Source organism: Gymnogyps californianus, chromosome 11, assembly GCF_018139145.2.
Source record: "Gymnogyps californianus isolate 813 chromosome 11, ASM1813914v2, whole genome shotgun sequence".
Classification (NCBI taxonomy): Eukaryota; Metazoa; Chordata; class Aves; order Accipitriformes; family Cathartidae; genus Gymnogyps; species Gymnogyps californianus.
The window spans coordinates 1,864,748-1,892,146 of NC_059481.1; the positions used below are offsets into that span (position 1 = coordinate 1,864,748).

Below are 27,399 nucleotides of genomic sequence, written 5' to 3' on the forward strand. Positions count from 1 at the left end.
GATGGAAGATACGTGGTTTGCATTTCGAGTGTGAATAGGTATCCCAGCTCTAAAAAGGCAACTGCTGTACTGGACAATGGCAGTCTGATACTGTTCTTTGGAGTTCTGTTCTTCCTAAGTTCGTACAGCAGAAAGTAATCTCCTGCAGTCTTCCTAGAGTTAAAATGAACAACTGTGAAATGGTGGTTATAAGGAATTTCTGTATTGAAGTAGCAACTGCCTGTTGTGCTGGATATGAAGTGTTTTAACTTTCTTTTTAAAAAATGGAGGCGCTTCATATGTTAAGTAGTTTAAATAAATGTGTGAAGCAATCAATCAAAGAGTTCACCAGAATGGTTCAGAAGATGCTACTTCAGAAGGCATTTGGCTGATGCAGCTGTAAAATACAAGTTTGTTTTTATAACAGCTTCCCTACAGATTATTCCTCAAACTGTTTCATGGTTTTAAGTAATATTATTAATGTAATTAGCTAATAGAAGGGTAGGAAATTAAAGCTCTCTGCAAGGGGAGAATATTCAATTGAAGTGTAAAGTGAAATTTGAAATTAAATGGGAGTCAATCAAGCAGGCATTCTGGGAAAGATGCTGAAAACTACGGGCACCAGTAGGTTTTTGCAGAGTACTGTACCTTGTTCCTCAGTGGCAACATGATGTGGAAGGAGTAAAGATAGGTGCAGTGAGTAAGTCTCCAGTCCAAGGGAGACTTGGGCTCAAATTTAAACATGGGAGAAGCCTGGCTGATGTAACCAGGACCATAAATGTGACACTGAATTGGCACTCTAATTGTCATTTAGGAGCGGAGAGATGATAGTTGGGAAGATCCCCTGACCCTGAGGCAGGGCTCTGCATTTGTCAGTGTTGAACTCTGAGGTTCCCACCACCCCACTTCTCCAGCCTGTCGGGTCCCTCTCCCTGCCAGTGTACCTGCTGCTCCTCCCAGTCTGGTATAACCTGCCAGCCTGCTACGGACGCTCTCTGTCCTGTCGTCCAGGTCACTGATGAAGAGACGAAACCCTCTCTGTCCCAGATTCAAGCCCTGGGTAACGCCACTCATTACCCGCGCTGCCGGTTAGTCTTCACCCCATTCACCACGACGCTGGGAGCCTGCTGGGCCAGCCAGCTCTCCACACCCCCCACCATCCACCCGTCCAGTCCGGATTTGCCTTTCCTAACTCCACCTCTGCATGCCTGGATGGTGTTTCTGTATTTCGTTTGGTTAGCCATTTTGGTCTCTGGTTTTGCTTCCTTTACACTTCCTGTGCTTAAGCTGGGCCGGGAGTTCCCTGTTCAGCCAAGCTGCCTTCTTGCCATGCCCATTTGTTTTCTTGCATGTAGGAAAATGGATCATTGTGGGGTTGTGAGCGGTTTGTCCCTGAAGATCAGCGAGCTCTCCCGATCTCAATTGCCCGTAAGGGCAGCCGTCCATGGGATCGCACATGTCCTGTGACCGTGCTCAGTTTCTTCTCCTGTAGTTCAGTGTCTTGATTATGCCAAATGCCTTCCTTAGTTTCCTCAAGATCTTAAATTCTACCATCTGAGGGTCATTTCAGCTAAGGATGCCATTGACTATCAAATCTCCGAACAAATTTTCCTGATTTACGAATGGCAAATGTAGGAGAGCATCTCTCCTGCTGGGTCATCCGGCACTGGTGTCAGGAAGTTGTCCACAACACACTTTGGTGTTCACTGCTTTGAGAAATGGTGATGTTGTAGGTTGGAGTAAGGTTATAGCGGTAACAGTAAGTGCTGATAGCTTTAGCTAGAACCTGTTCTGCCCCGAGATGCTGCTGTTGCTCCTTGATGTATTGTACGGTACCATCGAACAAGGGGCGAAGCTGTGTAATGAAATACGCTGTACTGAGTAGTCTGCGATAACAAGGTTATCCTTGGGGACATAGGGGCCCTGTCTGAGTCCAGAAGAAGAACTAAAACGTGGTGCATTTCTGTAAGATATCTAATTATGGGAACATAAAAATAGTTTAGATTTTGCAATGAATGTGAAATTAATGGTGTAGTCTATTGATCGGGAGAGGGGTGCTGGAGAATACTTAATCGTGATCTGTGGCTATTACAGTGTGAAAAGGATAATTAAGAAGATATTCTTGAGTACTTGTCTTTCTGTGATCTGTATTTTCAATACCAAAATATATATTTTCCTGGCTCTGGGAGTCTTGCAAAGATACAGGTATTGAATTAATAAGTGTTGATTTTAGTATGAAAGCAAGAAGAAACATGTAATTGAAATGTAATTAAATTGGTGATTGTATTTACACCAGTACTGGTTGGGGGAGCGAAACTTTCCCAGTTGACAGGGTGGGCAGTATCTGAGAGAGGAGATAAAACATGCATGAGAGCTTCAGGAAAGGTGGAAGATGCGATGGAGTGCTAACAGGCGCACTGGCACGCGGGAAGGGAGGGAGGACGTTGCCCATGTCCCCGTGGAGCTGGGCCTCATTTGTGGTGGTCGTCGGTCCCAGGAAGTACACCCGTGTCTTTGTGGTGGTGTGTACAGTGGTGTTTCATCTGAAACAATGAAGTGTCTCATAGTTCTGCCCCCATACTTCTATTACATTGTGCAAATCTGATAAAACCATCTGATGGTTTGTTCTTCCACCATTGTCAGTAGTTGCCTAAGAAATAGAAATGAAAAAATGAGAGTTCTGCCAATTCGAGACCTATGTGTGAGATGATGCTTTGGATGACAAGGTTTTTTTAGAATTTAAAATCAGGTGGTTGTCGATGATAGACTTCTCAGTGCAGCTGAGACGTTCTCAGTGTGTCTGCCTGAAGTTTGGTTGTTCAGATAATGTTTTCTGGTTGACTCAGGTTTTTTGTGTGCAGTTTTCTCCTTGTCTGTCGAGACGCAAGTCCACGTATTCTGGTAGTACGTTAGGTGGAGATGCTGCAGCTCTCAACAAAAGCTGTACTAGTCCTGAATTTCTTTCTGGGGAAAATCTGAGCCATTTTAATTAGTTTCCATAATTAATAAGTGAATAAATGTATTTGGCAGCATAGATTCCCGTGTGGAAAATGTCATCGGGTGGCTTAAGCTTGGTAAATAGTTAAGAATCCAGAAAAATTCAGGGTATCCTGAGCTTTAGGGTTTTGTTACTAATTGTGCTTCCTGTAATACTCTGTGGTAATTGGGGTCCAGCTGCTCAGAATATTACTGTTAGATTTACTGGATGGATTGCTTTAATAGGATTTGGAGAACAGCTATTTGTACGTTACAGCTTGTGCTGTTAACTTGCCAGCCTTTTAATGCAATAATCCCAGAGATTTATCCTAGCTTTAAAGTAGTAATACAGGAAGATGTACATGACTTGCCACAAAAAAGTTTGTAAAGTCTTCGTATAATATGAAGCAAGAGTTGTTTATGCTCATTAGTATCTTTGTAAAATGATGTAATATATGTTACGAGAGGGAGGAAAAGCATTGACGGAAAGAAAACAGTGACCTTAGTGAAAGTTAGGAAGAAGTCCGTATTTCCACTGCCATACCAGGTTTGTCACCACATCTTACCGTTGGCAGTAGGAGAACCCAAGCAGTTCAGAAAGCAGTTCCCATGTGAATTGACTTCAGTGTTTAATTGCGCAACCTGGATGAGTGTGCACTTCTTAAATGAATTTTGTGTATTCGTCTGTCGTTTTTTTTAATGATTGAGCATAGTATAAATTAATTCTGCATGTTAATGAAATAAAGTAGAAAATTGGGTCTGGATGTATTTTTCAATAAATAATACAAGTTGGGTATTGGTAAACATTTGGTATTACATCTGGTTTGCGAAGAAATGAAAATATTGTTTGCCACTGGTATGTCCTCTTACGAGGTCATATTTTATCCTCAGTTTTCACCCTTCCCTTTCCCTTGCCACTTCCATTACAATGGAGATTTGGTCTGCTTGCTCGACAGTGACGTGTCCTTTAATATTTCCCATTAGTTTCCAGTAGTTACCTTTGCCTGCATGTCAGCCTTCAGTTTAATGGCCTTTTTTGTGTGTGTTCATTTTCTTTTGTTTCCCATCGTGGTTTTGTTTATTTCTTTTGTGTTTTTTTTTCCTGTTTTCTTTTTTTAAACCGTGGTGATGTTTGCCCTTCATATTCCCCAATGTTTGCACATGACAAGATGTTGCCATCCCAACATTACCTCCCACTTCACTGACCAGTGCCACTAATGACCATCTAGCACCAGCTACAACAGGACCATTGCCTTCAGCCCCGCGGGACGTCGTGGCCACCCTTGTCTCCACTCGCTTCATCAGACTGACGTGGCGGACGCCTGTATCAGACCCTCAAGGAGACAACCTCACCTATTCAATCTTCTACACCAAGGAAGGTATAAACAGGTAAAGATCTCGACGTGTAAAATGGGTCGTGCTCTTTCATGACTCTTCTTCACGGTAGCTTTGCTTAGAAGCACTATAAACCTTAACTCTTTAATGCTCAAAGTCTTACAGGCTGCGGAGTCCGATGGGTTGTGTTCCCTTCCCTCCTGCACCCTGATTAGAGGAAGCGCATTTTCATTTGCTCCGTTGCTGCATATACGTATTCTTACGGGCAATGCTTGTGCATGTGTTTGATTGACTGCAAACAGTTGCTACCTGCTTTTAGCAGACTGCTTAGAAACTAAGAGCAAGCATAGACTGTAACACCTCTTCAGGAACACTGACACTGCTATAAATGCCATCCACAGTGGGCACAGAAACATCCTCCAGATAAACCATGTGCTATTGAGAGCGAGCAGTCACTTCATGCTTTAAAACCCTGTGAATGTAGTCTGATTCTAGAGAGAACTGTGTGGTAGGTGTCGGTTAAATGTTGTGGTAGGTGTTGGTTAAATGTTGATTCTCTCCTAATCCCTGTAAATAGAAATTTCATGAATGTGAAGCATTCATGAGTTTTTAACCTATTATCCCAACGGTTTAGTTCAATCTACCCGTTTTTCTTCCTGATGAGATCTACTGCTCAGAATTACAGTTGCAAATTGTTGTGATAAGTTTGAAGAAGTTGGAGCTAACAATCATTTTAAGCAATGCTTAATTAATTGCAAATTAGCTTGCTTATCAGATTTACTACTCAAGAGAAAATTATCTGTCTACTTACTGACTAGAGCGTGAGACTCAAAGTTAAGAAAGTCATTTGAAGAGAATATTAAATGCACTACTACTTACGGTGAATTGCCACTCTTCTTAATTCTATGGATAGACATCTTGTCCAGGCTCATGTCGATTAATTGAGGTAATTAGTAAAATTTTCTTTGCCTCACAAATGTTGTTTTTCTACTACTTTCTTACTTTGGTAATATTCATTCTTATTGGAGATATTTTAAGTGAGACAGGAAAAAAGGAGGGCTCTTGCTGGCCATTCTTGCTTCTTGCCTCTCCTCCTTCATGTTCCTGGTTGTAACCGCTCTACCCGCTGGGTTTTTAGAAAGTAATTTGCTGGAGATGACTTCATGTCTCTCCCTGTACTGCTTTTGAGGAAACAAAATGCATCCCCTTCCACTACGTACAAGACTACAGAAATCTAGAAAATATTCCTCTTGGGTCAAAAGCATGTGCAGAACAAAGGGTAAGAGGAATCTCATAATTTGTGGTGTTTAAATTAGGAGATTATAGGACAATCTGCAGAAACTGCTGTTTCCAGTTCTTGCACAGCAACCCTCTGGGCTTGAGTTAATGTAGTCCACAGAAAGTTTACACAGCAACGTCCTTAAGCTGGTGCTTATATGTAAGCAGGAGGTTTCATTGACTTCAATGAGATCTTTGTTTGCTTAAGTGTCCTTCTGGATCAGGGTTCAAAGTAGGCTCTGAAAGGCTTTTATTAGCACATACTCACTATTTTCTCAACTTTTCCAAAAAGCAAACGAGTGGTAGGTTTTTTTTGTTGGTGGTTTTTTTTTGTTATGCCTCATAAAGACAGTTGGTATCACACATCTCACAGACTGGTATGAAAATACTGTGAAATCCTGCCTTTCAACCTGGATTTAGAGAATGAGAACAATAAAATTAAAAAAAAAAAAAAAAAAAGAAGAAGAAAACTTCTGTTTATCATTTTGATGTTACGTGGTACTTTTTGACCAGTTGGTTGGGCCTTGCGGAAACGTTGGTTGGTTATTGAATAAAAAAATAGATGAGTGTGTCACACACACCTAAGCAGCTGGAAATCAGAAAATTTTGCAGTCAAGCTTGGATGTGCAACCCTCCTTTCTTCCTCAGTGTTATAAAGCACGGCTTAAATGACCGCTTTGTAGTCCTTGAATTATACATGATCGTATATCTTTGCTGCGGTTTTAAGTGCATATGTACCATCTCCTCATACGATTATATTTTTGCCTACATGTACCATTTTCATTGCATGCATTACTGGATCCTTTTAGTAACCTAAGTGTTGTCTCTTCCTTGCCTGTATTTGAGCAGTGATCACACTAGGTATTTGATTTATTTACCTTTTATATCAGGCTTGTGAAAAATGAAAAAACCACATATAACATAGAATGGGTTAGCTAGATATTCTGACATCCCTAAACCATCTTTAAAGGGCTGTAGAGAGTCATCTTCATACTGTGAATCATAGGAGCACTTAAATCTCTCTGCAGTATACGAGGCGTGCGGTTCCTGAGGTATCAGCTGCCTCAACCACCGCTGATTTACGTTCCTTTTATTTTTATCTGTTCAGTGAAAGGAGATACACACAGAAGCATGGTAAGGTGTTCCTTAACTTTGCCCTTTGAACTTATTTAGAGGACTGCAAGGTGGCTGGAACAGGATTTCCCCCCCATAATCACGGGGCAATCCTGCAAAAGGCTCTTCCTGTGCCCCATGTCGGCTTTATGCCGCCAACTGCTTCAGCTGCCAAGAGGTGCCTTCTACCCTCTGCCCCTGCCCCCAGAGAAATTACACATTTCACGTTTTAAACTCAGTGTCTGCTTGCAGAAAAATGTCGGCCCCTAAGCTGAACGTTACAGAAGGTTTGTAAGCAGCAGCAAACAAGGAATTACAGCAAAAACACAAATGCTGCCAAAGTTGTAGTGGTTGCTTTTATCACTTTGGAAATGATTAAAGCTGGGTTTGATAGTATGTAGTGTCTGCTGAGGAGGGGTGAGTGAGAATAAAGGGCTGTAGGACTTGGAGGTTACTCTTCTAACAGAGAAACTGAAACTATCCGTGGAAGAGGAGCATTTCAAAGCATGGAAATCGGCTGTGAAGGCGGCTTGTTTCTGCTTGTTTCACTGGCTACAGAATGTCACCAGCTGGTGGCATGTCTTCACGTTGGCTTGATGATGTCAAAGAGAGGCTTTCGTTGAGGCAGTTACGTACGAATGAAGTGGGTGTCTCATGGCTTTATTGTCACACTTCTAGAGGAACTGAAGTAATCTGATCAGATAGAAATTACTGTCTTCCTTATAGATTGTATAGTTACGTGGTTATTTCATCCTTGCGTTAGGTATTCCAAATTGAAGACAGTTCCCCTGAAAAGGGTGTGAAAATTCAAATGCGTTGGGGGGCAAAGGGAGGTTTGATTCTGTGAAACTTTAGACAAGCACTCCGGCAGAAGAACTCCAAACCTCCAAGATGTGGACAAAATAAAAGAAATAGGTAGCACGTTGCTGGTACAAGATAGTAAATTACACGTGTGAGGTATTCAAATAATATTAAACCCACGGTTCAATGTAGTGTGCTTCAAACACAGAAAATGGAGTTTAATGGTGTGTAATCACGCTGTCAAAATGTCTCTCTGAGCTCACTGCCAGGCTCTACAGCTGACATGGCTGGCACAGACAATATTCACTTTTTAATAATTCCCTGAAGGTTGTTTTTTATATCTAAGTGCAACTTTAAACTTCACATTTCCAGATTAACACTTGTTTCTAGTTTTGAACTGTAGGCTTTTTCCCTTAGGTACTTGATAACTATTTTAAACCTTAACTCTAGTTTACAAAGCTCTTTAATTGGAGATTAAACTGGAGTGAGTTAGAATAGTCATAATGTTCTGTAGGGTAATATTCATATAGCCCATCTGTTTTGTTACCTATTATGCCTACCTAAACACATCAGAGCTCGTAAAAGGTGCTCAAGGCTCCCTAAGAAAGGGCATAAATGCGAGAATCATGTAGCACTTAATTAGATTAATCTCAACATATTTTTAACATACTGTTGTGAGGGAAGGCACGGTTCCTCGTTATTACTGAAAATTGCAATACTTTGACGTGTCTGTTTATTTTTTGATAAATGTTGTCTTTCCGTTAAAATAATTCTGATTTTTTTTTTTGTAATTTTAAATAATAACGTTGGGTTGCTGATTATTTTTTTTTTTCTAGATAAAATCAGTGAGTGCATTTACACTTGAGGCAGAAAATGCAATATATTTTGCATGTCAATGGGAGACGAATGTTATTCCACAGCTGTGAATCAGCTGGCGCTTATTCTGGGTTTTCAAATACCATCATTGTATCTAAGACACGTCTTAAAGGAAACTATCCATTTGAAAATGTGTTTGCAAGCAAACATTTTGCACTAGCTATAACTAGAAAAGTTAGTGAGGGAAAATATTTATCTTTTTCCCTGCCCCCCCAGTTTCATTCTGCGGTGGGTTTGATATTTCTTTAGTGTGTGTCTCGCTTCTCTTGTCAGCTTCTTTCTTGCAAAAAATACTTTATAAGCATTAAAAGAAGAAAAATCTTTGGTAAACATTTTTAGTTCAAATGTGCTACAATGATGCTCCTCATTTACTGATGGAAATTAATAAAAATCTGAAATAAATTAAGCTGTTTATGCAATGCCATTTTAGCTCAACTTTCATGAAGGAGACTATTCTAGAAAATGTGTTTAAATAGATCTTTAGTTACAGTAAGTGTATTGTTTCCCTCTGTATAGATACAGTGTAATAGTGCAGAAATCAACAGGGATTTCAAAATGTTTTCAACCAAGTGATGCTAAATCAACCGTACCAGTTGATTTAAAAAGAAATAAATTAAAAATGGGGAGTTTGGCATCATATTTCCGTGATAAAAACTAAAGCATAATGGCTGGAAGGTAGGAAAGGGGAGACTGTGGAATAATTTTGCCTGGGCTTCTGCATTAAAAATGATTTAATAGCAGCTAATCATTGGGATGAGAATCGTCTGCCCTCTACTGTAGAGCTAAACAAAGTCTAGCAGACAAAAGGGAAAGAATTGTGTTCAAAGCAGTCGCATTTTCCCTTTATTTTCTCAGTGGGGAAGTTTTTGATTTCTTCTTTTGTAATACCGCTTTTATTTGTATTTACAGGGAGTAGGTAGCTTCTTTTCAAGGAAGGACAGTATGTAGCTGTCGTTACCCAAAGGCAGCTCAGTGAAAGTTCACGTGGCAACAGCAATGTGTTGGAAATAAAGGCTGTAGCTAGTTGATGATTAATCTTTTAATCTTCCCCTCAATCCTGAGCTTGATAAGAACCGATCGAGTTTCCTGAACTATGTTTGGCGCAAGACCGTGCTTCCACAGGGGCGAAGCAGCAGGTTCCCCCGTGGCTGGGGGGTGCAGTGGAGGTTCACTAGACGCAGGGCAATAATCCTTCCGGTTGCCTCGATACACAAAGTGTGTTCTCCCAACTGGATTACTGCTTTCAGCTTGCAAAAGGTCGGCCTTTTGGCTGAGCCTAACGTAAATGCTCGTTCCCACACAGCGCACTCGTTCTTCGGGCACTGGCAGCAGTCTGGGGCTGTCTCCTCGGCGTTGCTGGAGGTGAGCATCTTCACGCCGGTCTGATAGAAGCCCCTCTCTCGTGCCCGGTTCCCAGTGCACGATACGAGTGTAAACCGCTGCTGAGGGATGGTTTCTGCTCGCAGGTCAGCCTGAAGGCGAGCAGCGGAGACACGGGCAGGCGCTGCCTTTTGTTGACTCCACTACTTGTGTGGTAATAGCACAGATGCCACAGCTGTCTGCCTGCGTGTACATGAGTCAGAGCCCGTGGATGTTTTTAGAAAAATCTAAATATTAGGGAGGAACTAAGTAAAGTTTGGAGGTAGAAGAATACATTAAAACAGCTTCTTTGAAAAATACACAAAAAGCAGCCCCACATTATTAACAAAAAGGCCTTAAATCTCACCAGACTCTGTGTATGCTGCTTAAATGTTTTTTCTTCTGGCTTCAGAGTAGTAGGATAAACTGTCACTATGAATTATCGCATGCTGTTATGAGAATAACAAAGAAACTACTTAGGATTTTGTGATGTCGAGTCTAATTTATTCTTTTACTTCAGCGCATATTTTTTATTCAAAGAGAAGTTACAAAATTAGAAGCTGTGTGTCACCAGCAATTTCGGCATATTATTGTTTTATTGTGTAGTCAGCGCAGTATAAATAACCACCTCATTAACACATTAGATATATTCAAACAGGATACATCTTAGTAGCACCTATTCCTTTATTTACCCCTCAAAAACCCTCTTACTAATCAATGATTGTTTCTGTGCCCAAACCTTTTGTTTCCTAAAGGGAACGCGTTGAAAATACAAGTCGTCCTGGAGAGACACAAGTTATGATCCAAAACCTGATGCCAGAAACAGTTTATGTCTTTCGAGTTGTGGCTCAGAACAAGCACGGCCCCGGAGAGAGCTCCGTACCGCTGAAGGTGGCAACTCAGCCTGAGGGTAAGCTGTAAATATTTTGAGTCCTCTTGACTTTAGGATCGATTTTGTTTGTTTGTTTGTTTGTTTTCCCCATTCATGACCTTTCCCAGAATAAGTTGATACTCTTAAAAGTTGCACTTGCAGACCATAGTTTAAAAATTATTTTCCAAGTAGGTGGGCTTACATGATTTATTCTCACCATTAAGGAGTACTGAGAAGACATTCCTTGTTAAGTTCTCTAAACTTTCTGTTATAGCTTTTAAATTGTCATTAACTGAAAGAGAAGAAAGGAAAACTTGAAGAAAATGTGAAGGCTGTCATTTGTTAGGATCATTCAGGACAAAAGGAATCTGACCCATGGAGCAGGATCTCTTTCAGAAATTTGCTCCCACCTTTACACCCCCCAGTGAATCCATGTGAAACGCTGAAATGTGAAAAAATACCCGCCTTTTAACTGGAGCTGATTAATAGTGAAGTTGACGCTAAAATAATTAGCTACGGAAAATGTTAACGGTTAGGCTTGGTGACTAGCAGAGTTTCTTGCTTACTGAATTTCAGTTCAGCTTCCTGGTCCAGCACCCAATATCCGAGCGTACGCCGGTTCCCCCACCTCCATTACTGTCACCTGGGAAACGCCGTTGTCTGGCAACGGAGAAATCCAGAACTACAAGCTCTACTACATGGAGAAGGGGCAGGACACTGAACAGGTACAGAGCCTGGCTCTTCCCGTGTGACATACAATGCCATTAACAGTCTTTTTTCTTTTATTATGTTTTGACCTTAAATTTCTAGAAACACCTTGTGAAGCGTTCATTTTTCTGACAGACTGAATCCTTTAGCCTAAAATACGGAAATATTTAAAATTAAAAATCCAGCATGAAATGTATGCGTCTTGGAATTACAACAGGTTTTTTTGTGATGGCTTATTTAGATATTCATCAGCATCTAGTAGCTTTTGGGGAAGTCCATCATATCACGAGAGGGAACACAAATAATAGCTATATCATCATTTAACAGTTCTGGTTCAGATGGTGTAAAGGATGCTTGCATAGTTTTTATAGGTTGGCTGGTTTTTAGTCAAGTAGGCTAACTACTGATTTTAGCATGATCCTTAATCTGAACTGTTCTTACTTCTTGAGTTCTTTGATCCAGTGATTGATATTTTGATACTGCTGAGTGTCTGAAACTGTGGGTTTGATCTGCAGGTGCTACAGAAAGGTGTCATTCCTGCTTTTGACTTTGAGTATTACTGTACCGAAATTCTTAAGACATTTATAATAGTTGCAGACCTGATTCTGACCTTGATTTGTATGTATGTTTCTTTACGAACAGGATGTTGATGTAGGAGGACTCTCCTACACCATTAATGGATTAAAGAAATACACAGAGTATAGTTTCCGAGTGGTAGCTTACAATAAACACGGTCCTGGAGTCTCGACTCAAGATGTTGTTGTACGAACGTTGTCAGATGGTAAGCTGCTATATTCTAATTTTTTTTTTTTTTCCAGGAATTATCTGGTAATTTCCTTTAAGTGAATTTTTAACCAGACTTCTGCAGTTTCTGTTCATTGTTGCCCTGTTTTATTAATAATGTCGTTGTTGCGTATGGCCATAAATGATGAAAGTTCCCCCCGAGGCTTTCCAAATTGGGTGAAGGAAAATTGCTATACCTGCAAAAGTATCTGGTATTCTGCTTGCGAAACAACGGTGTCCTTCATTTCAACATCAGGAGTTTATTTCATGGGTTATTGAGTCTACAAAGTATTAGGAGCAGACAGAAAAACAACTATATTGAATGCAGCAACTCCAAGTTATTTTTTAGGTTCTATAAGCAGACTTCTGCTTTTGAAGTGTTTTTATTTTAATTGTGGTCATATGGGAAAATGTTGCATGTCTTTGTTTGGACTTCAGCACAGATACTATTAAATCAATTGCATATAATAATGAAAGCAGGAAGTGGTAACAGTATTTTCTATAAGGCAAATAAAGAGGAAATGTGAGCAAATATAGATATATGAACAATTGTAGAATGATCAGAGTTAATGTTAACTTTTATTTTTTATAGAGAAGTTTATTTCTGTGTAAGAACAGTTAGACCAAAAGTGAGCCTAGCCTGGAATCCTCTCTCCAGGAGTGACCAAAAGCAGAACAGACGAGCAGAGAGGAGTCTTGTCCCAAATCCTCTCTGTGTCCAAAAGTTTGTTTCTGGGGGACTTCTTGACTCTGCAGTGGTTTCTGTGTATTGACTAATTCAGTTTCTCTTCCATGAAACCCTGTCAGCATCCTCGTTAACCCCCCTCAGCTTTTATCGTCCACAACATCAAGTGGACAAAGATTCTACAAATAAATTGTCTGTGAAAAATCGCCCCTTTTTGTCTGTTTTGAACCTGCTGTATGTTAGCGTCATTTGTTGCCTGTAGCCGTACTGCCTGAAAGGCTGAATAATCGGTGTCCACCAGCCCTCTCTGTCCCACTCCTCGTTTTATAGACCTTTGCTGTATTCTCCCTCATTCATCTCTTTTCCAGATTCCAAAGTCACAGAAATGGTTAGCCATTTCTTTTGTGGAAGCTGTTTCAACCTTCAGTGCCCTCTTCTGAACCTTGTTCTAGGTTTCTTTTCTCCCACGTGCTTTTAAAAATGGAGGTAGAGGGGACTAAAATTGTATCAAAGATGCAAGGGTGTAATTACTAGCATCTGACGGACTACTTTGGCTCATTCTGAGCACTGAGGTGGCATTTTTGTGGTAGACGGATCTTGGTGGAATCGCTCTGCTTAGAGCCATCATTTTGCATGTAGAGGTAGGATCGTTTTCCCCATGTGTGTAACTTTATGTACCATGAATTTCATCTGTCACTTTAATATCCAGGCGCAAAATGTCCTGAGGTCTTTCTGCAGTTCTTCACCATCAGATCTTGTCTGTACTTACATTTGTCACCTCGCTGCTCATCCCCCTGTCATCACTTATGAATGTGTTGAGCAACAGGGGTCTTGGTTCCACAGGTCATCTCCCACCACGTACGTTCCTACCTTCTCTTTCTTTTCTTTTAACCAGTTGTGTACTCAGGCAAGGGCTTCTCTCCTATCCCCTCGTTGGTTCACTTCTTAAGAGCTCTCCAGCAGGTTTGCGATGCGGCATTTCCCTTTAAAAAGCGACAAATACGTATTATTACTCCATGTATCTATGAATTTCATGCTTTATTGTAGCTTCAGTTTGTTTGCCTAATACAGGTTTCTGACTTACTACTTGAAGTTTCTCAAATGGAACCCCTTTTAAATACTGGCATCAAATTTGCCATCTCCCAGTATCAAGGTAACTTGTGAGAGGTTACATATAAGTCATGCAACCGCTTCGCTCCCAAGTTCCTTGAGAAAAGCTGGATGAATAGCATCTAACCCTGGCAACACGCTGCTGTTCGATATGTCTGACTCTTCCATAATCCCGTATATTAACATTTCAGTTTGAGAGATCCTGTAAGTCCCTTGTAAAGGGTGTCATGGAAAACTCTCCTCTTCCTTTCACTCAGTACAAATGCAAAGCAGATAGTTGTGTGGCCTTACCTTTTTCTGTCATACCCTGACCATTTGCTAACTCTACAATTTCTCTAAAGGGCTTCCGGCTCCATATTGGTTTGAAGAAGAATTTATTATTAGTTGTAATGTCATTTTCAAGTTTTCCTGAAGTTCTTTCTGGCCCAACTTAACATTTTCACATTTAACCTATGGAAATTTATTTTCTAAAGCTTTCTGAAGGATGTTGTCTTGCTTCTTACAATCTTATAACCCTGCTGTTTAACCGTGCTGTTCTCACCCTTCAATCTCTCAAATCTTTCCGGATGAATGATGCACATTTTCTTCTTGGGTTTTCTTATTGTGGTGTCTGTAAGCAATCTCCACGTTTCCTGCAGGGATTTCTTTCTAAGCTTCCTTTAGCTTCTATTTAACAAGCTTCCGCATTTTTATGTAGGTTTTTGCTCCTAATCTGTTACGGTGGTTTGTTGCAGGATAGCAGGTATTACAGTTTGAACCAAGGTTTATGTGCTGCTCAGAAGGATTGCTTCTCTTCTCATGGTCTTCCTGATCTATAGGAAGCACTCATGTCTTACAGCTAGAAATGTAATCTCTGCATCACTCCCTGATCGAGAGCATTTCCCTTACCAGCTGGTCCTTGCAGTCTCTCCGAACCATCGGTACGTCGTGGTCCTCCTGCCCGGGTGGTTACTGTACGACGTACCAGACTAGGCTATGCCTTTCCTGTCGAAGCGTGGAATATTGGCCCATAGGAAATCCATTTTATTCGTTGGCCTGGTTAAATGCTTAATCTGGTCTGAGTCTAAGCTTACTTTGACATAAAATGAACTGTGCAAGTGGTGAGATACGTGTATATGAATGTATTCACATGCATGTGTCCTTTCCTGTGTCCTGGTGGTTGTCTTTCTCTCACCAAGTTTGCAATATATGCATTAATTATTAATCACTCCTTGTGAAACCCATGACTTTTTTTAAGGTTGTTCTGAAAGTAGGCGCCAACTGCATAAAACAAACAAACAGCAAAAAGAGCTTATCTTTATTTCATTTCCTCCTCTTAACCCATGTTGCTTTTTAAAGGACATAGCACTTAATCCTTAGGTCTGGTGATTTCAGACTCAGCTCAGTTGGCAAGAGAGAAGGAAAAACAAATCCTCGTTGTCTCCATTTCTGTTGTGGGATAGTGGGAGAGGGGTGTGTGTTTAACCACACCCCAGTGTACCTTTCACTTATCGCAGGGCTACTTTCTCTTTATGCACTCAGGAGTGTTTTCTTAGGTATTGTTGTGGCCGGTGTGAGTTATTTGGAAAATACACTTTTCAGGCTGGAACAATCTTTATCTCTGTTGTGCTACTTCCCTGCCCTTGTGCTTTGCTGGAGCTTCGCTTTCCTGTCAGGGAACTCTTATCTCTGCCTTTGAAATAACATTTGTGAGTCTGAAGCGCTGCGACGAGGATTTCCTTGGTCTCAGGTTCTCTCTTATGTTGCCTTTTTGTCTAACGGAATTTCACTGTCATGACCAGCAAGTTGCTACAGCTAGCAAAGAACTAACAAAGAGTGGAAGTTTAAAAGCAGAAACTGTCTTTGCGATGCACTTCACCTCTTCAGTAGCACAGAGACGTGTGGCCCCTGAAGTTTTCCTGTTACAGAAAATCATGATGACAAAAACGATGGCTCGAATTTTAAATGTGGGTTTCCAGAATCAAGGATGCAAATTAAAGATTTGATTTTGAAAAGTACTGAATGTGGTCTCTTTTCTTACTACAGTTTATGGGAAGTACCTTCAAATATAAAACATTTTTTATTTAGATACCTGTGATAAGACCTGAATAAAAAGTGAGTTCGTTCTTTGTGATGCAAATACATAAACCTCGTAAGCCAGTCACTGTATATCATAAAGTACCTCTGGTAGAATTTTGTAGTTACTTTATATAGTGTCTTAAACCAGAATGGTTCGTACTTTCATAATGAATGATAGCAGAGAGTAGTTGTGTATGGAAGTACAGTATTTGATACAGTATATGGAAATTGTGGAGTTGTAATTCCTTTGCTGTTTCTAGTCCCCAGTGCTCCACCACAGAATCTAACGCTGGAGGTACGGAATTCCAAGGTAAGATGTGGAGAATTTCCTGTTTGTAATGGGTAAATAAAAGGTTGGTGGATCTTAGGTCGACCAAATTTTAGAGCCGCATTGGGTCTTTTTTCTGCCATGCTGCTTTTCAGCTATTTGTGTATGAGTTGCCCAACAGGAGAATATCTGAACGTGGGGCTTGAAGCATTAGAAACTCCAGTCCAGTTGTGGATTGTACATAACGGAATGCAATGAAGACAGTGACCACGTACCAAAGCATGGAGGCTAATTATGAAAGAGGTTTAATCAGGCACAAAAGCCTGAAGCACCAGAGCTTGAATGTGTTGCTGTTGATTAACTATTGTTTACAGTGTGTGTGCACACATATGCACGTTTATAGCGTCCCGAGTACTTCAAAAGAGAAAATTATATACTTAGTCATTATGACTTTAGTGATTATGATTGGAGATTTTTTAAAAAGAGTTTTTTAAAAACTCTTTTCCAAATACCTTCTTCTACTGCCTGTATGATTAAAAATAAATAACTTCATGCACATAAACTACATTTCAGATAACTTGTACCCTTCGGAGAAAATACCTGTTCTTAAAGGTAGAACCTCAAGTAAACCGTATCTTAAGATAACCTAAAGAAAATGAAAGGGAAACCCAAGGGGCCATTTGTGAAATTGGAATCAGAAGGTCTAACAGGATTGAAGTGCTTTGAGGTGAACTTCTGTAGGTGCATGTATGACCTGGGCTGCTGCTGCATCAGAGGTTTTTTACTTTTTACATATAGCCTATGGTTTACTATATGAAAATGCAGTATTTTCTGTACGCATGTTTTTCTGTCTTGTGTTTCACGAAGTATTAGCACTAGAGTAGCTTCTCTGGCTGTGTGGGAGGTGATGACTTTGTAATGACCTTCTGCCTTCCACAGAGCATCATGCTACACTGGCAGCCTCCTCCTGCAGGGACACACAGTGGACAAATCACTGGCTACAAAATTCGCTACCGTAAAGTGTCCCGCAAGAGTGATGTTACAGAGAGCATTGGTGGGACCCAGCTTTTTCAGCTAATTGAAGGTGAGCTATTATTTGCAAGCATTTGTTATCAGAAGGGGGGTTTTTAAGAGCTTTTAGTGGGCTGAGGCGCAGAGACATGTTTATGTAGGGTTCTTGCCTTGGAAGCAAAAATGAAAACACTTAAAATGAGTGTGTGTACGTTATGAAGTAGCGTGGGCTGGCTACTGGTAACCGAAGTCTAGTGACCTGTTGTCTAGCCCTAATTTTGCCATTGATTTGCTAAGTGGACTGGACGAGTCCTTTTAAAACCTTTATAAAAGGCCTAGGGGTTGCATGGAGCAGATGGTCCTCAGCTCCTTGTGTCTGCCCAAATGCCAGAAATAAACGTATGGAGAAGGATGCCAAAGAAATGCAGTCTGGCTGGGTGTTTGGCAGACTCGCCTGTTTGCATGTGGATATAATGTAGGTGTGCTCTGTCTTGCAATACTCACCAGCAAGCCCAGCTCAGAGTCCTGTGAACTTCTTACCTCAGGCATCTGTGCAAATCATCCCACCTAGTTTCACTGACATCAACCTTTTGCCTTCTTTCTGGCATGAATGTAATGTATCTTCTCTTTATTTTGTACACTTGAAAAATCCAACCTAGTACATGACTTAGTATAAACAATATTTTGTTACTAGAACTAGAACTTTGTTTAGTAGAAATATACGGTACATGAGAACAGGAGCAAGACTACATGTTCATTTTTTAAATCTTTGTAAATGAACAGTTGGTTAAAAGAGAAGAAATCGTGCCTCTCTAGAAAATGAATACGCACTTCTTAACACGATGTTTTGATTTGTTCTCAGAAACTCCAGCTGTGACTCGCTAAGTTTCAGTTTTCTCACAGAGCAGTTGATATGTGCCTGTAACTAGAGTGTATTTTTGCCAGCAACAAAGCCTGTTTAAAAAGTTCCATATATCAAATTTTGAGTGCATTTTCATACTGTTTTGATTATTGATTATGCGCTCTTATATACAGTAAACAAACTGTTTGCACAGTTTGGTCACTTGCTGTCTATACACCTAGGTTTAGTTATGGATGAGGGTGGTTCTGTACTTAAAACTAATTAATAGCCAGAAATTAAAGCTGGCTGCACACAGTACCTCACAGTCTCTTCCAGTGGCCCACAGGGACAGCCTGCAGAGTGTCACAGCCCTGGGTGTCTCCGGTCACAGTTTAGCCGTTACACCCTAATTGGTGTCAGCTTCCTTACTGGATCTGCACTGTGGGTAGTGCTGTTTCCATTCCTGACCTCATGTTATGCTCAAGTGGCAGTGGTGGGGTGAAAGGCTTTTCACCGTCAGGTTATACCTGTATTTTAATTAGGAACTGTGATTCCTGTGCTCACAGCTGTTGATATCTTGGACGCTCTTTGTCTCTTAGGTCTTGAACGAGGTACAGAATACAGCTTCCGAGTAGCTGCCTTGACTGTTAATGGTACTGGACCAGCTACCGACTGGATATCAGCAGAAACGTTTGAGAGTGATCTAGATGGTAAGATCATAAGTGTGAACATATTTGTGACATCAAAAACATCAGAATTCGTGGACAGGGCACAGTAAAGTTTGAGTGCCTTTTTTTAAAGGCAAACCTGATTTTGTTCAGTTGTTTTTACTGTATTCTAATTATACAATGTGCTTTATTTATGATTAAGTGAAATTAATTTCTATTTTAACACAAAATTCTTGCCAAGTCAATTAAATAGCTTGAAATTAAACCCTGCTGCTACACTTTCTAGTACTGTATGTTGGCACTATGTTTCTTCTGCTAAGAAATACCCAATTATGAACTACAATGTCAGTGTTTCAATATTTAAATAACAATACATTATAAGATTTATATAATAACAATAATGGCTCGATTTTTATATTGTAATAAAATTCATCTTGTTAATCATGCAGGGTTTTACACGCTATGAAGCAGAGGTAGGAGGACTGTTTTCCTTGAGGGAAGTAAAATAGTGGTTATGTATTTATGTAGCAGCTAAGTTATGCTAATGAAGCCACCGAAGTACACCTCAAAGAGCTCAGAGTGGTGACTGGGTATGCGGAGGTACCGTGGGCTGACTGACTAGGTGTAGTCGTGTTGGCTGCGGTTTGCAGTATTAGTGCCTGCACTGTGGTTGCGGACTTCTTGGAGTTGTAAACTTTGTTGAATGGGAGAGAGATGCCACAGTGGGAAAGAAACAGTGGAAAACATTGTTGTCACCTGTAGACCTTTGCAGTCTTGCCACTATGTTTCACTGGTATCATGCGCTCTTCAAATATTTTTCCTGATTTTTTTTTTTTTTTTTTTTTGCTTAGACTCTTTTTCTGAGAACGTTTGACCCCCAGTAATTGTTATTTTGCCACTTTAGAAGAAAAGGGAGATTGACTATATTTTCAGTACTGATAGACTAGTATAGATGATATCTTCATCAAAAATGAAGTCTCTTCCACCAAATACATATGTTCATGATATGTGGTATACAGAACCATGTTAACATCTTGGTTTTCCAGTGTAGAGTTTAACAATAAAAGTAGAAAATGTTCTGTGAAAAATTTTGACCTTTGATAGTTGGTCGAGATGTTTGGTATTTACTACACTAGAGTAATTTGCAAGTGGGGACCTGATTCTTACAGAATTCGAATGAGCAAATTTGTGAGCGTCTCCCAGAACCTGACTAAAAGCAACTGAAATTGAAGAGAAGTGCCATTTTTAAAAGGATGGCTGGGGCAGATCTCTTTGGAGCTGCCTACATGGAGCCGGTGATTCTGGGTAGACTGTTCCTACTTCAGAAGAGCGTTTAATTAGTGCTGTTGCACACAAGTTACCTTACGCTTTTTGCAGGCCAGTCTCCCTCTTGGCTGTGTTAAAGTAGCTGGAGGGTCGTTCTAGCTTAATGCTGCAGGATCCAGTAATGTCTTTCACATCTGTGTGGCTTGAGATTCAGTTATACTGGCAGCTGGAAGACAGAATAATGCGAGAGCTTCAATATTTGCTCTGCACTGTTGGAAGATTGCTTCAACAGTCAGCTGATTAAAGCCCTTGAGAGCCCATGCTTCAATCTTTGTGTTATGCAAAGTTGATGCTCAACTTAATACTTGTCCTCGTATTGCTTGCTCTCCATTGCTTAATCAAGAACAGTGCAAACCCCAATGTTAACAGTAGAGTTCAGTTTTGTAGTTATTTCAAATTAACTTTTTAGAGTTGAAATGACTTTCATCTGTGTGTCTGCGTTCCTCTAACTGGATATGACACAACCTTGCAGCTTTGAGAAACCGCTAGTTCCCCAGACTTGAAGTAGAGCTCTGTAAATGGGCAGCACTTACACAAGGTAATGAAAATGTACTCTGCTTTTGAATTAGAGCTGTTAGTACTTTGCCAGAGGGTAGCATCAGGATTAAATTTAAATAGGGCAGAAGGAGGGAGAGGAAAAGAACCTTTTCATTCTGTGTTGATTTTGTCATTTTAAGTTTTTTCAAATTGGAATGTTGCAGTCCTTGCAGGAAATCTACGTTTATTTATGCATATTCTATACAACGAATAAAGTGATAAAAATTCACAGTTGAGAGAATGTAACATGGTATTCATATCATTCTGTATACATGTATGAGATATTTGTATACGTGCATACTGGAAAAAAGATGTATTTTTTTTGCTTTTCTTTCTTTAGTAAGCTCATGTGGATAATTTTAATACCATGCAAATGTATTTACAGCAAATCTTTAATTTCTCTGGTTCAACAGACATGTAAGGCATAATTCCTTTTTATTCCATGGCTGCTTTTTGAATTTAAATAGAAAATAATTCACTTTATAGTGTCATCAATGTAAACGGGAGCCAGACTGTTACAATTTGGTGTTAGGAGGGCCGTGTAATTTTCGCAGAGTCGGTGCAGGTCCCACCAGGAGCGCATATGCAAGAGGTGTTAAACAGTTGTACAGAGTTTATCCCTAATGCACTAACTTCTGTGCAATTAAAAATGTCATCTCTTACATTGCAATTCTGTAGCTTTTCTGTATTTAATAGTTGTGAACTTTAATTCATCAGCTGTGTCAGCTGGAGACCATAAACGCCCTGGGCTAGCAGAACAATGGCATATTATGATCCAAATAATCCTGTTGTGGTGCTTTATTAAATGTTTTTAGATAAATGCAGCATGTTTCATTAAAATGAAATCCCTGCAGGAAGCAGAACTCTGAACTGATTTTATTTTAGAGTGGAGAACTCAGCTTACTATTGCACAGAATTATTTATAATCTGTCGACATAGGGCAGGCTCCGGTGGTCTGACAAAAGTACTTATTCAATTTTTGAGAAGTTAAAACAAAGGTATGGACACTAGTAGGTACGGTAGTGCTTTTAAATTGCTTTTAAGTTCTAATCAACAGTGGGGAAAAAAACCTTTTAGTAAAAATATTAGGGGATTACAGTGATATATTGTGGAAGTCCTTCTGTTATTAAGGATCTACATTCCATCTCTCTGTTGGGTTGTGATGAGATTTGTGTTGCTTGTGGGGGTAGGGTTTGAACATTTGATATGGACTCTATGAGTATTTTTGATCTTGTGGTATGGTTGTGTAGTCCCTGCGTATATTTTGTGAATTATGTTAAAGAGACCCAAGGATTTAAACAGCGACAAGTGTAGGACAAATCATAAGAAACCTTTGCAGCACGTGCAACATCCAGTTTACTGACAATTCTTAGAGCTTTGCAATAGTCTATTTAATCCTACAACAAGCTCAGGAACCTTGCTTTCATCATCAGCGTGTTTTCAATATTATTATTTTAATGCCCACAAGTAAGTAATGTGATGGAACTAAAAGTAGCTTGCTTTGTGGAGGGGAAGGACTTGAAAAATTTAATGCATATTTTAAAAAATTACAAATTGGAAAGAATATGCACGAACATCAGAAAAGTCTGCCTTGAAGCAGATCTGACAGTTTTCTTCAGTATGACTGTCCTTTCTTTTTAAGAGAGGATCTATTAAAGTATATTATATATATATATATATTCGTATACTTCTGCTTATTAGAGTTCTTTGCTCTCTCTTGTACAATAAAGCTCTCTCCTTTGGAGCGTACTCATTTCAGTACAGACGCAGAGTAGAAGTGCTACATTTGACCTTACTAGCTGATAGCTCTTCATGTAATTACCTTTATTTAAGACAAGTCGTTTAAATCCATCCTTTTTCTTTGACAGAAACTCGTGTTCCTGAAGTTCCAAGTTCCTTACACGTCCGCCCGCTTGTCACCAGTATCGTAGTAAGCTGGACTCCACCTGAAAACCAGAACATTGTGGTGAGAGGCTATGCTATAGGGTATGGCATTGGCAGTCCTCACGCGCAGACCATCAAGGTGGACTATAAACAGAGATACTACACCATTGAAAACTTAGGTAAGGAAAGTGAATTAACATCAGTGCCCAAGGTTTACCTCTCATTTATGTTACTGTTTTCTAACTATGGTATTATAAATAAATAAAACTACACGCATGTTGTTTTTAAGAGGATGTTTTTCCTTATTCAGATATTATACCGGATACCAAACTGTTGCTAAAGTTCAAATAAACTCAATTTTCCGATGATAGAGAAAGAGGCAGAGGAATAAAAAAACCCCCCAAACCCAGAATCCTAAATTCACCGAGTTTGAAGCACAGTGCATTTTGATTTGATGCTTTCCCTTCAATGCTTATTACAAAAACTTTAACGCTGAGCAGCATTCCCTTATTCTCCTTCTGGAGCTGCAGAACAGGTGGCTTCAGGCAAAAAAGAAACTAAAATGTCACCAAGATAACAGTGGCATCTACTTTAAAAGACACCTTCACCCCTCCACAGAATTCTCTGTGGTAGGTAAAATATCCTGAAAGCAAAATAAATATTAGTCTTGCAAACTATTGAGAAGTTCCATAAAATTGGAGTTCTGAGTAATTTTATAGTAGAACAACTTAAAAGTGTTCATTTAAAAAAGTTTTTCCTCACTACTATTTTGACTGTACTTAAGGTACAGATTTGCCGTGACTATAGATTTCCGCTGTGCGAGAACTATTGAACACTAACGGAAGGTCTGTATGGAGACTTTCTCAATTCAAATTTAGTCTAGTTATTTCATGTATTTCAATTAAAAAATAAACTACTGGAAAAAGAGAATATGGAGAAGCAGAAGATAGGATTCACTAACAGCGTGCCCTAAAAAGATACTTCTTTTTTCCCTTTAGACCCAAGCTCCCACTATGTCATAACTCTGAAAGCGTTTAACAACGTTGGTGAAGGAATCCCTCTGTACGAGAGCGCGGTGACCAGGCCTCACTCAGGTAAAGGCGAGGGGCTGCTTTTCAGTTCTGCACGGCTGAAAATTGTTAACGTGCACAGCGGCTGAAAATGTGATGATATGTAATGTAAGAGTCTTGTTTTTCAGTGTCATCAAGTACACTCCATTTCTGTAACTGATTGGCCTTACTGTTTCAGTGATTGCCTCGCATGTTTCATCCGTTTATTAAACCACCGAAAATTGGTTTCATTTTTAAATTACAAAACTTACCTTTCAACTACTTATAGACGTTCTTATTCAAAAATTAGCACAGATTGTGTGGGTGCAGTTCTAAAGGCATGGCCCTTATTTTGTTTTTGATGGACAAGTATCGATTTCTTTTTTTGGTCTTTTACACTGAGATTTTGAATATGATGCCTGCATTTTCTTTGTCCAACTCTCAGTCTGCTGTCACCTACGCTAAACAAGTTCTTGGCGCCTTTTTTTTTTTTTTTTTGTCTTGTAATACGTTAACAAAAGATTTTAAGCAGAGAAATTTGTTTGCAAGTGAGCTATTACTATGCTATGGCTCACTGTGCTCCCTCCTAGACTGCTGACATTACTTAGTTATTTTGTGTAGATGTTAACACTTCTGTTTGTTTTAGTCTTCTGAAGAGCAGGAATTCTTATAGATTTTATAGAGGGCGTTGGAATTGCGGTTTCTTCAGTTATTGCAAATTCGTATGATACTTGGAACTTAATTGCCATTAACGTTCTTTAAAAGGTGGTGGGAGTTCCCTGTAATTTTTATGAAGTGGCATTTGCCCATCTAGAAGAAGTCCAGCTCTTTTTCCTCCTCGCTGTTTTCTGGAAGAGGAATCAGTGGACATTCTGAGGCAAATAAAGTCAAAGTTAAAATTACTGTATGTTTGGGGTTCTTAGGCCATGGTTGAATGCACTGAACACTAATACAACTAGGTATATATATTAGCATATATATGTTACCTTCTTAAGAAGGGAACACGATGCAAGAATAATTTTATTAGCCAGTCTTATGTCACGTGTTAACTCTGGCTTTTCTCTCTTTTTCTCCATTTCTCACCTTTCATTTCATTGTACTACCCTGCATTTCCCCTTTTTTGTTTTTGTTTACATTAAAATGCCACCTTCTCCCTTTTTAATTATAATACACTACTTTTTACCCATCAATTCCCTAGACACTTCCGAGGTTGATTTGTTTGTTATTAATGCTCCATACACTCCAGTGCCAGATCCGTCTCCCATGATGCCACCGGTGGGAGTTCAGGCTTCCATTCTGAGTCACGACACCATACGGATCACTTGGGCAGACAACTCTCTGCCAAAGAACCAGAAGATCACGGATGCTCGCTACTACACAGTGCGCTGGAAAACCAATATTCCTGCAAATACGAAGTACAAGGTATTGGAGTTTCAACAACACTAACACACCTGCATTATTTCAGTGAGAAGAAGTTTCATGTTCAAGTGAGGGTTAAGTGAAAGCGACAAGCGCCTAGAAAACGGTATAGCGGTGTGCCCAGTTTTATTTGAGATGCCTGGACTGAGTTCACATCAGTGCTGCTCAGTTAAATCATCGCTTCAAAGATTCTTCTAGATTTAGTGGAAGTAGTTGTTTTTGTGGTCTCTTTTGGGTTATGTGTGTGAAAGAGCTTGAGACGGGGTGTTGTGTGTGAGTGAATAGAAGAGCTGACTCAGGGGAGGCAGGCAGACGCTTCCAGAATTACGTTCTGCTGTGGAACCATGGACACGGTGACAATTTTATACCTTCTGCTTCACCTCAACACCATCACTTTGTATGACAGATGTGGGCTTGCCTTTAGAGGAGCCAGTAATGCATTAATAAGGTATGTGTTACTAATGGCTTCTCTCCAGTTAGCAGAAGAATCTGAATTTGTGGGGGTGAGTCATGCAGGGAAAATATTTACCCTGACAGTTTTAAGTTTCCTTTTACAACCTTTTCTGTTCATACGAAGCTGATAGTGAACCTTTCCTTTGGGAACTGAATGGGTGCAAAATATATAACAATAACTTTATGATATCCCTGCCTTCCTTGATTTTCATCTACTGTTTTGATTTGGAGACTAGATTTGGGGTTCGGTTTATTGGTTTGGATTTTTTTAGTTGGTTGGTTTGGTTTTGTTTTGTTTTTTTTTTTTTTTTTTTTTAATTTTCAGAATTATCTGGAGGCCTCAAAAATGCTGACTGCAAATTTCACATTTGAAATGAGACTCAAAGGAAATGGTTGTTAAAATATCCAGCTAGCAGAGCTCCCTTTATGCTCTTGCAGAGCAATCTTGTTACAAACCAGATTTTTTTTTTAATTGAAATGAAAAGATGTATATATGTGTGTTCTTCCTCTAAAGGCAAGTTATTTATGAACCCACATTCCTGAGTCATGTGCAGAGGACGTCTCGGGAGTGATTTATATAATGCTGCAGTTTCATTAGTTAAATGCTTAATGAGACCCACCCTCAGTGGTAAATGAAATACTCCCACCGTTCTCGGTGCTGGTGGCCGGTGGTGAAGAAGTTTTATTGTGGACTAAAAATCATATGTAATGATGGAATATAGTTCAAAAGTACTCATTGTAAAAAGCATTTGCCTGAAAGGACGTACGTTTAAGAATATTTGCTCTAATCATTTTTAACCCATGATGTTTGGAGAACTCACATCCTGCTTTTCTTTCTTTGTTTCAATCATAAATTCTGTACTGCTCTGCTGGACAATAACAACTGTTAATTTTAAGAAAGGCAAAACCTCTTTTCAGCAGCACTGTTCAATAAGGTGCTGCATTTCAGTCAGGTCTCTGGTAACTTTATTAAGTATGAGCTAGTGTATTGTTTGTCGTGGCCATGTCTAGTAGCTTTGTTATTTATTGCATGTTTTGAGGCTGTTCACCCAGTTGCATTGGAGCTTCTCCACTGTGCAGCCTTGCACACAGAAATTTTATCTTTGTATCAGTTCTCTAGTATCCAAAGGTGCAGCTGTTCAACACAGCGTTGTTTCATCCATCCCTCTCGTCAGTAAATTGGATGTTGATACAGTTCCTTCATATTTTCTACATTTGCTCCCCGCTTCTACGCTGACATTCGCAAGCTATTATTAAAGAAGAGGCTGCATGCTTCCAATACAAGTTAAGAGGCTCCACCTTAAGGAGCCTTATTTTCTTCAATTTGTATAGGAGTTGTGTCAATCTAGAGCATATAAACACAGGAACGGATGCGATACAGTTCCTGAAGCTAAAAGACTCCTCTGTGCTTTGAACCGTGTAGTTTCACTAATGTGGATCAGAGAGCGTTTTTCAAAGAATCTTTGTTGGTGGAGCAGAGTTGTCCTACTCGCAGGCTACCTGTGCTTTATCAGTGTGCTCTCGAGCATAAGCTAAATATTACATCTTAACTTAGATCTTTTAGGACTGTATAAAAGGGAAAAAAAATTTACAGGGTAATATTCATGAAGTTTATTCCTAGTAGGTGAGCAGGGTCGAGTACCATTGGATATGTTGTGATCTTAAAAACAGTAAGTGGTGTTAAAAAATGAAGAGAGCAGAGAAGTCTAACACTCCAGTTTAGCCTTTCATGTGTCATTTACATTCAATACGATGTGCAGTGAAACTAAAAGATACCAAGTTTCAAAGCCATAGATGAAAAATACAACTTTAACCTGTAAAAAGGACTCCAGCTGCCCTGCATGACTGCAGCTAGGAGCTAAAAAGTACTATAAACAGAATCGAATGCTTAAATGCTGTTAGGAATTTCCATAGGTATTCTGGAGAGGAAGAAACGGTGTGCTTTTCAGGGGTAAGTCAGCTCGTAATGCAAGATGCTAGGAAAAGATTTCTCTTTTGGACTTGTCATTAC

The 27,399-nt window shown here is 39.7% G+C and overlaps 1 protein-coding gene across 4 annotated transcripts in view; it reads left to right on the top strand.

Annotated features, from left to right (window-relative positions):
• NEO1 (neogenin 1) overlaps positions 1-27,399 on the top strand; it is a 213,474-nt gene that overhangs the window by 158,298 nt on the left and 27,777 nt on the right. For 3 of the 4 annotated variants that reach the window (XM_050903397.1, XM_050903398.1, XM_050903400.1), the window contains 10 exons: positions 4,125-4,344; positions 10,473-10,627; positions 11,165-11,313; positions 11,939-12,077; positions 16,193-16,242; positions 17,140-17,284; positions 18,652-18,762; positions 22,452-22,646; positions 23,466-23,561; positions 24,715-24,938. In XM_050903397.1, coding sequence (XP_050759354.1) covers positions 4,125-4,344; positions 10,473-10,627; positions 11,165-11,313; positions 11,939-12,077; positions 16,193-16,242; positions 17,140-17,284; positions 18,652-18,762; positions 22,452-22,646; positions 23,466-23,561; positions 24,715-24,938 — 1,484 coding nt within the window. The remainder of the gene's footprint in view (positions 1-4,124; positions 4,345-10,472; positions 10,628-11,164; positions 11,314-11,938; positions 12,078-16,192; positions 16,243-17,139; positions 17,285-18,651; positions 18,763-22,451; positions 22,647-23,465; positions 23,562-24,714; positions 24,939-27,399) is intronic. The other variant, XM_050903399.1, reaches the window with a different exon arrangement.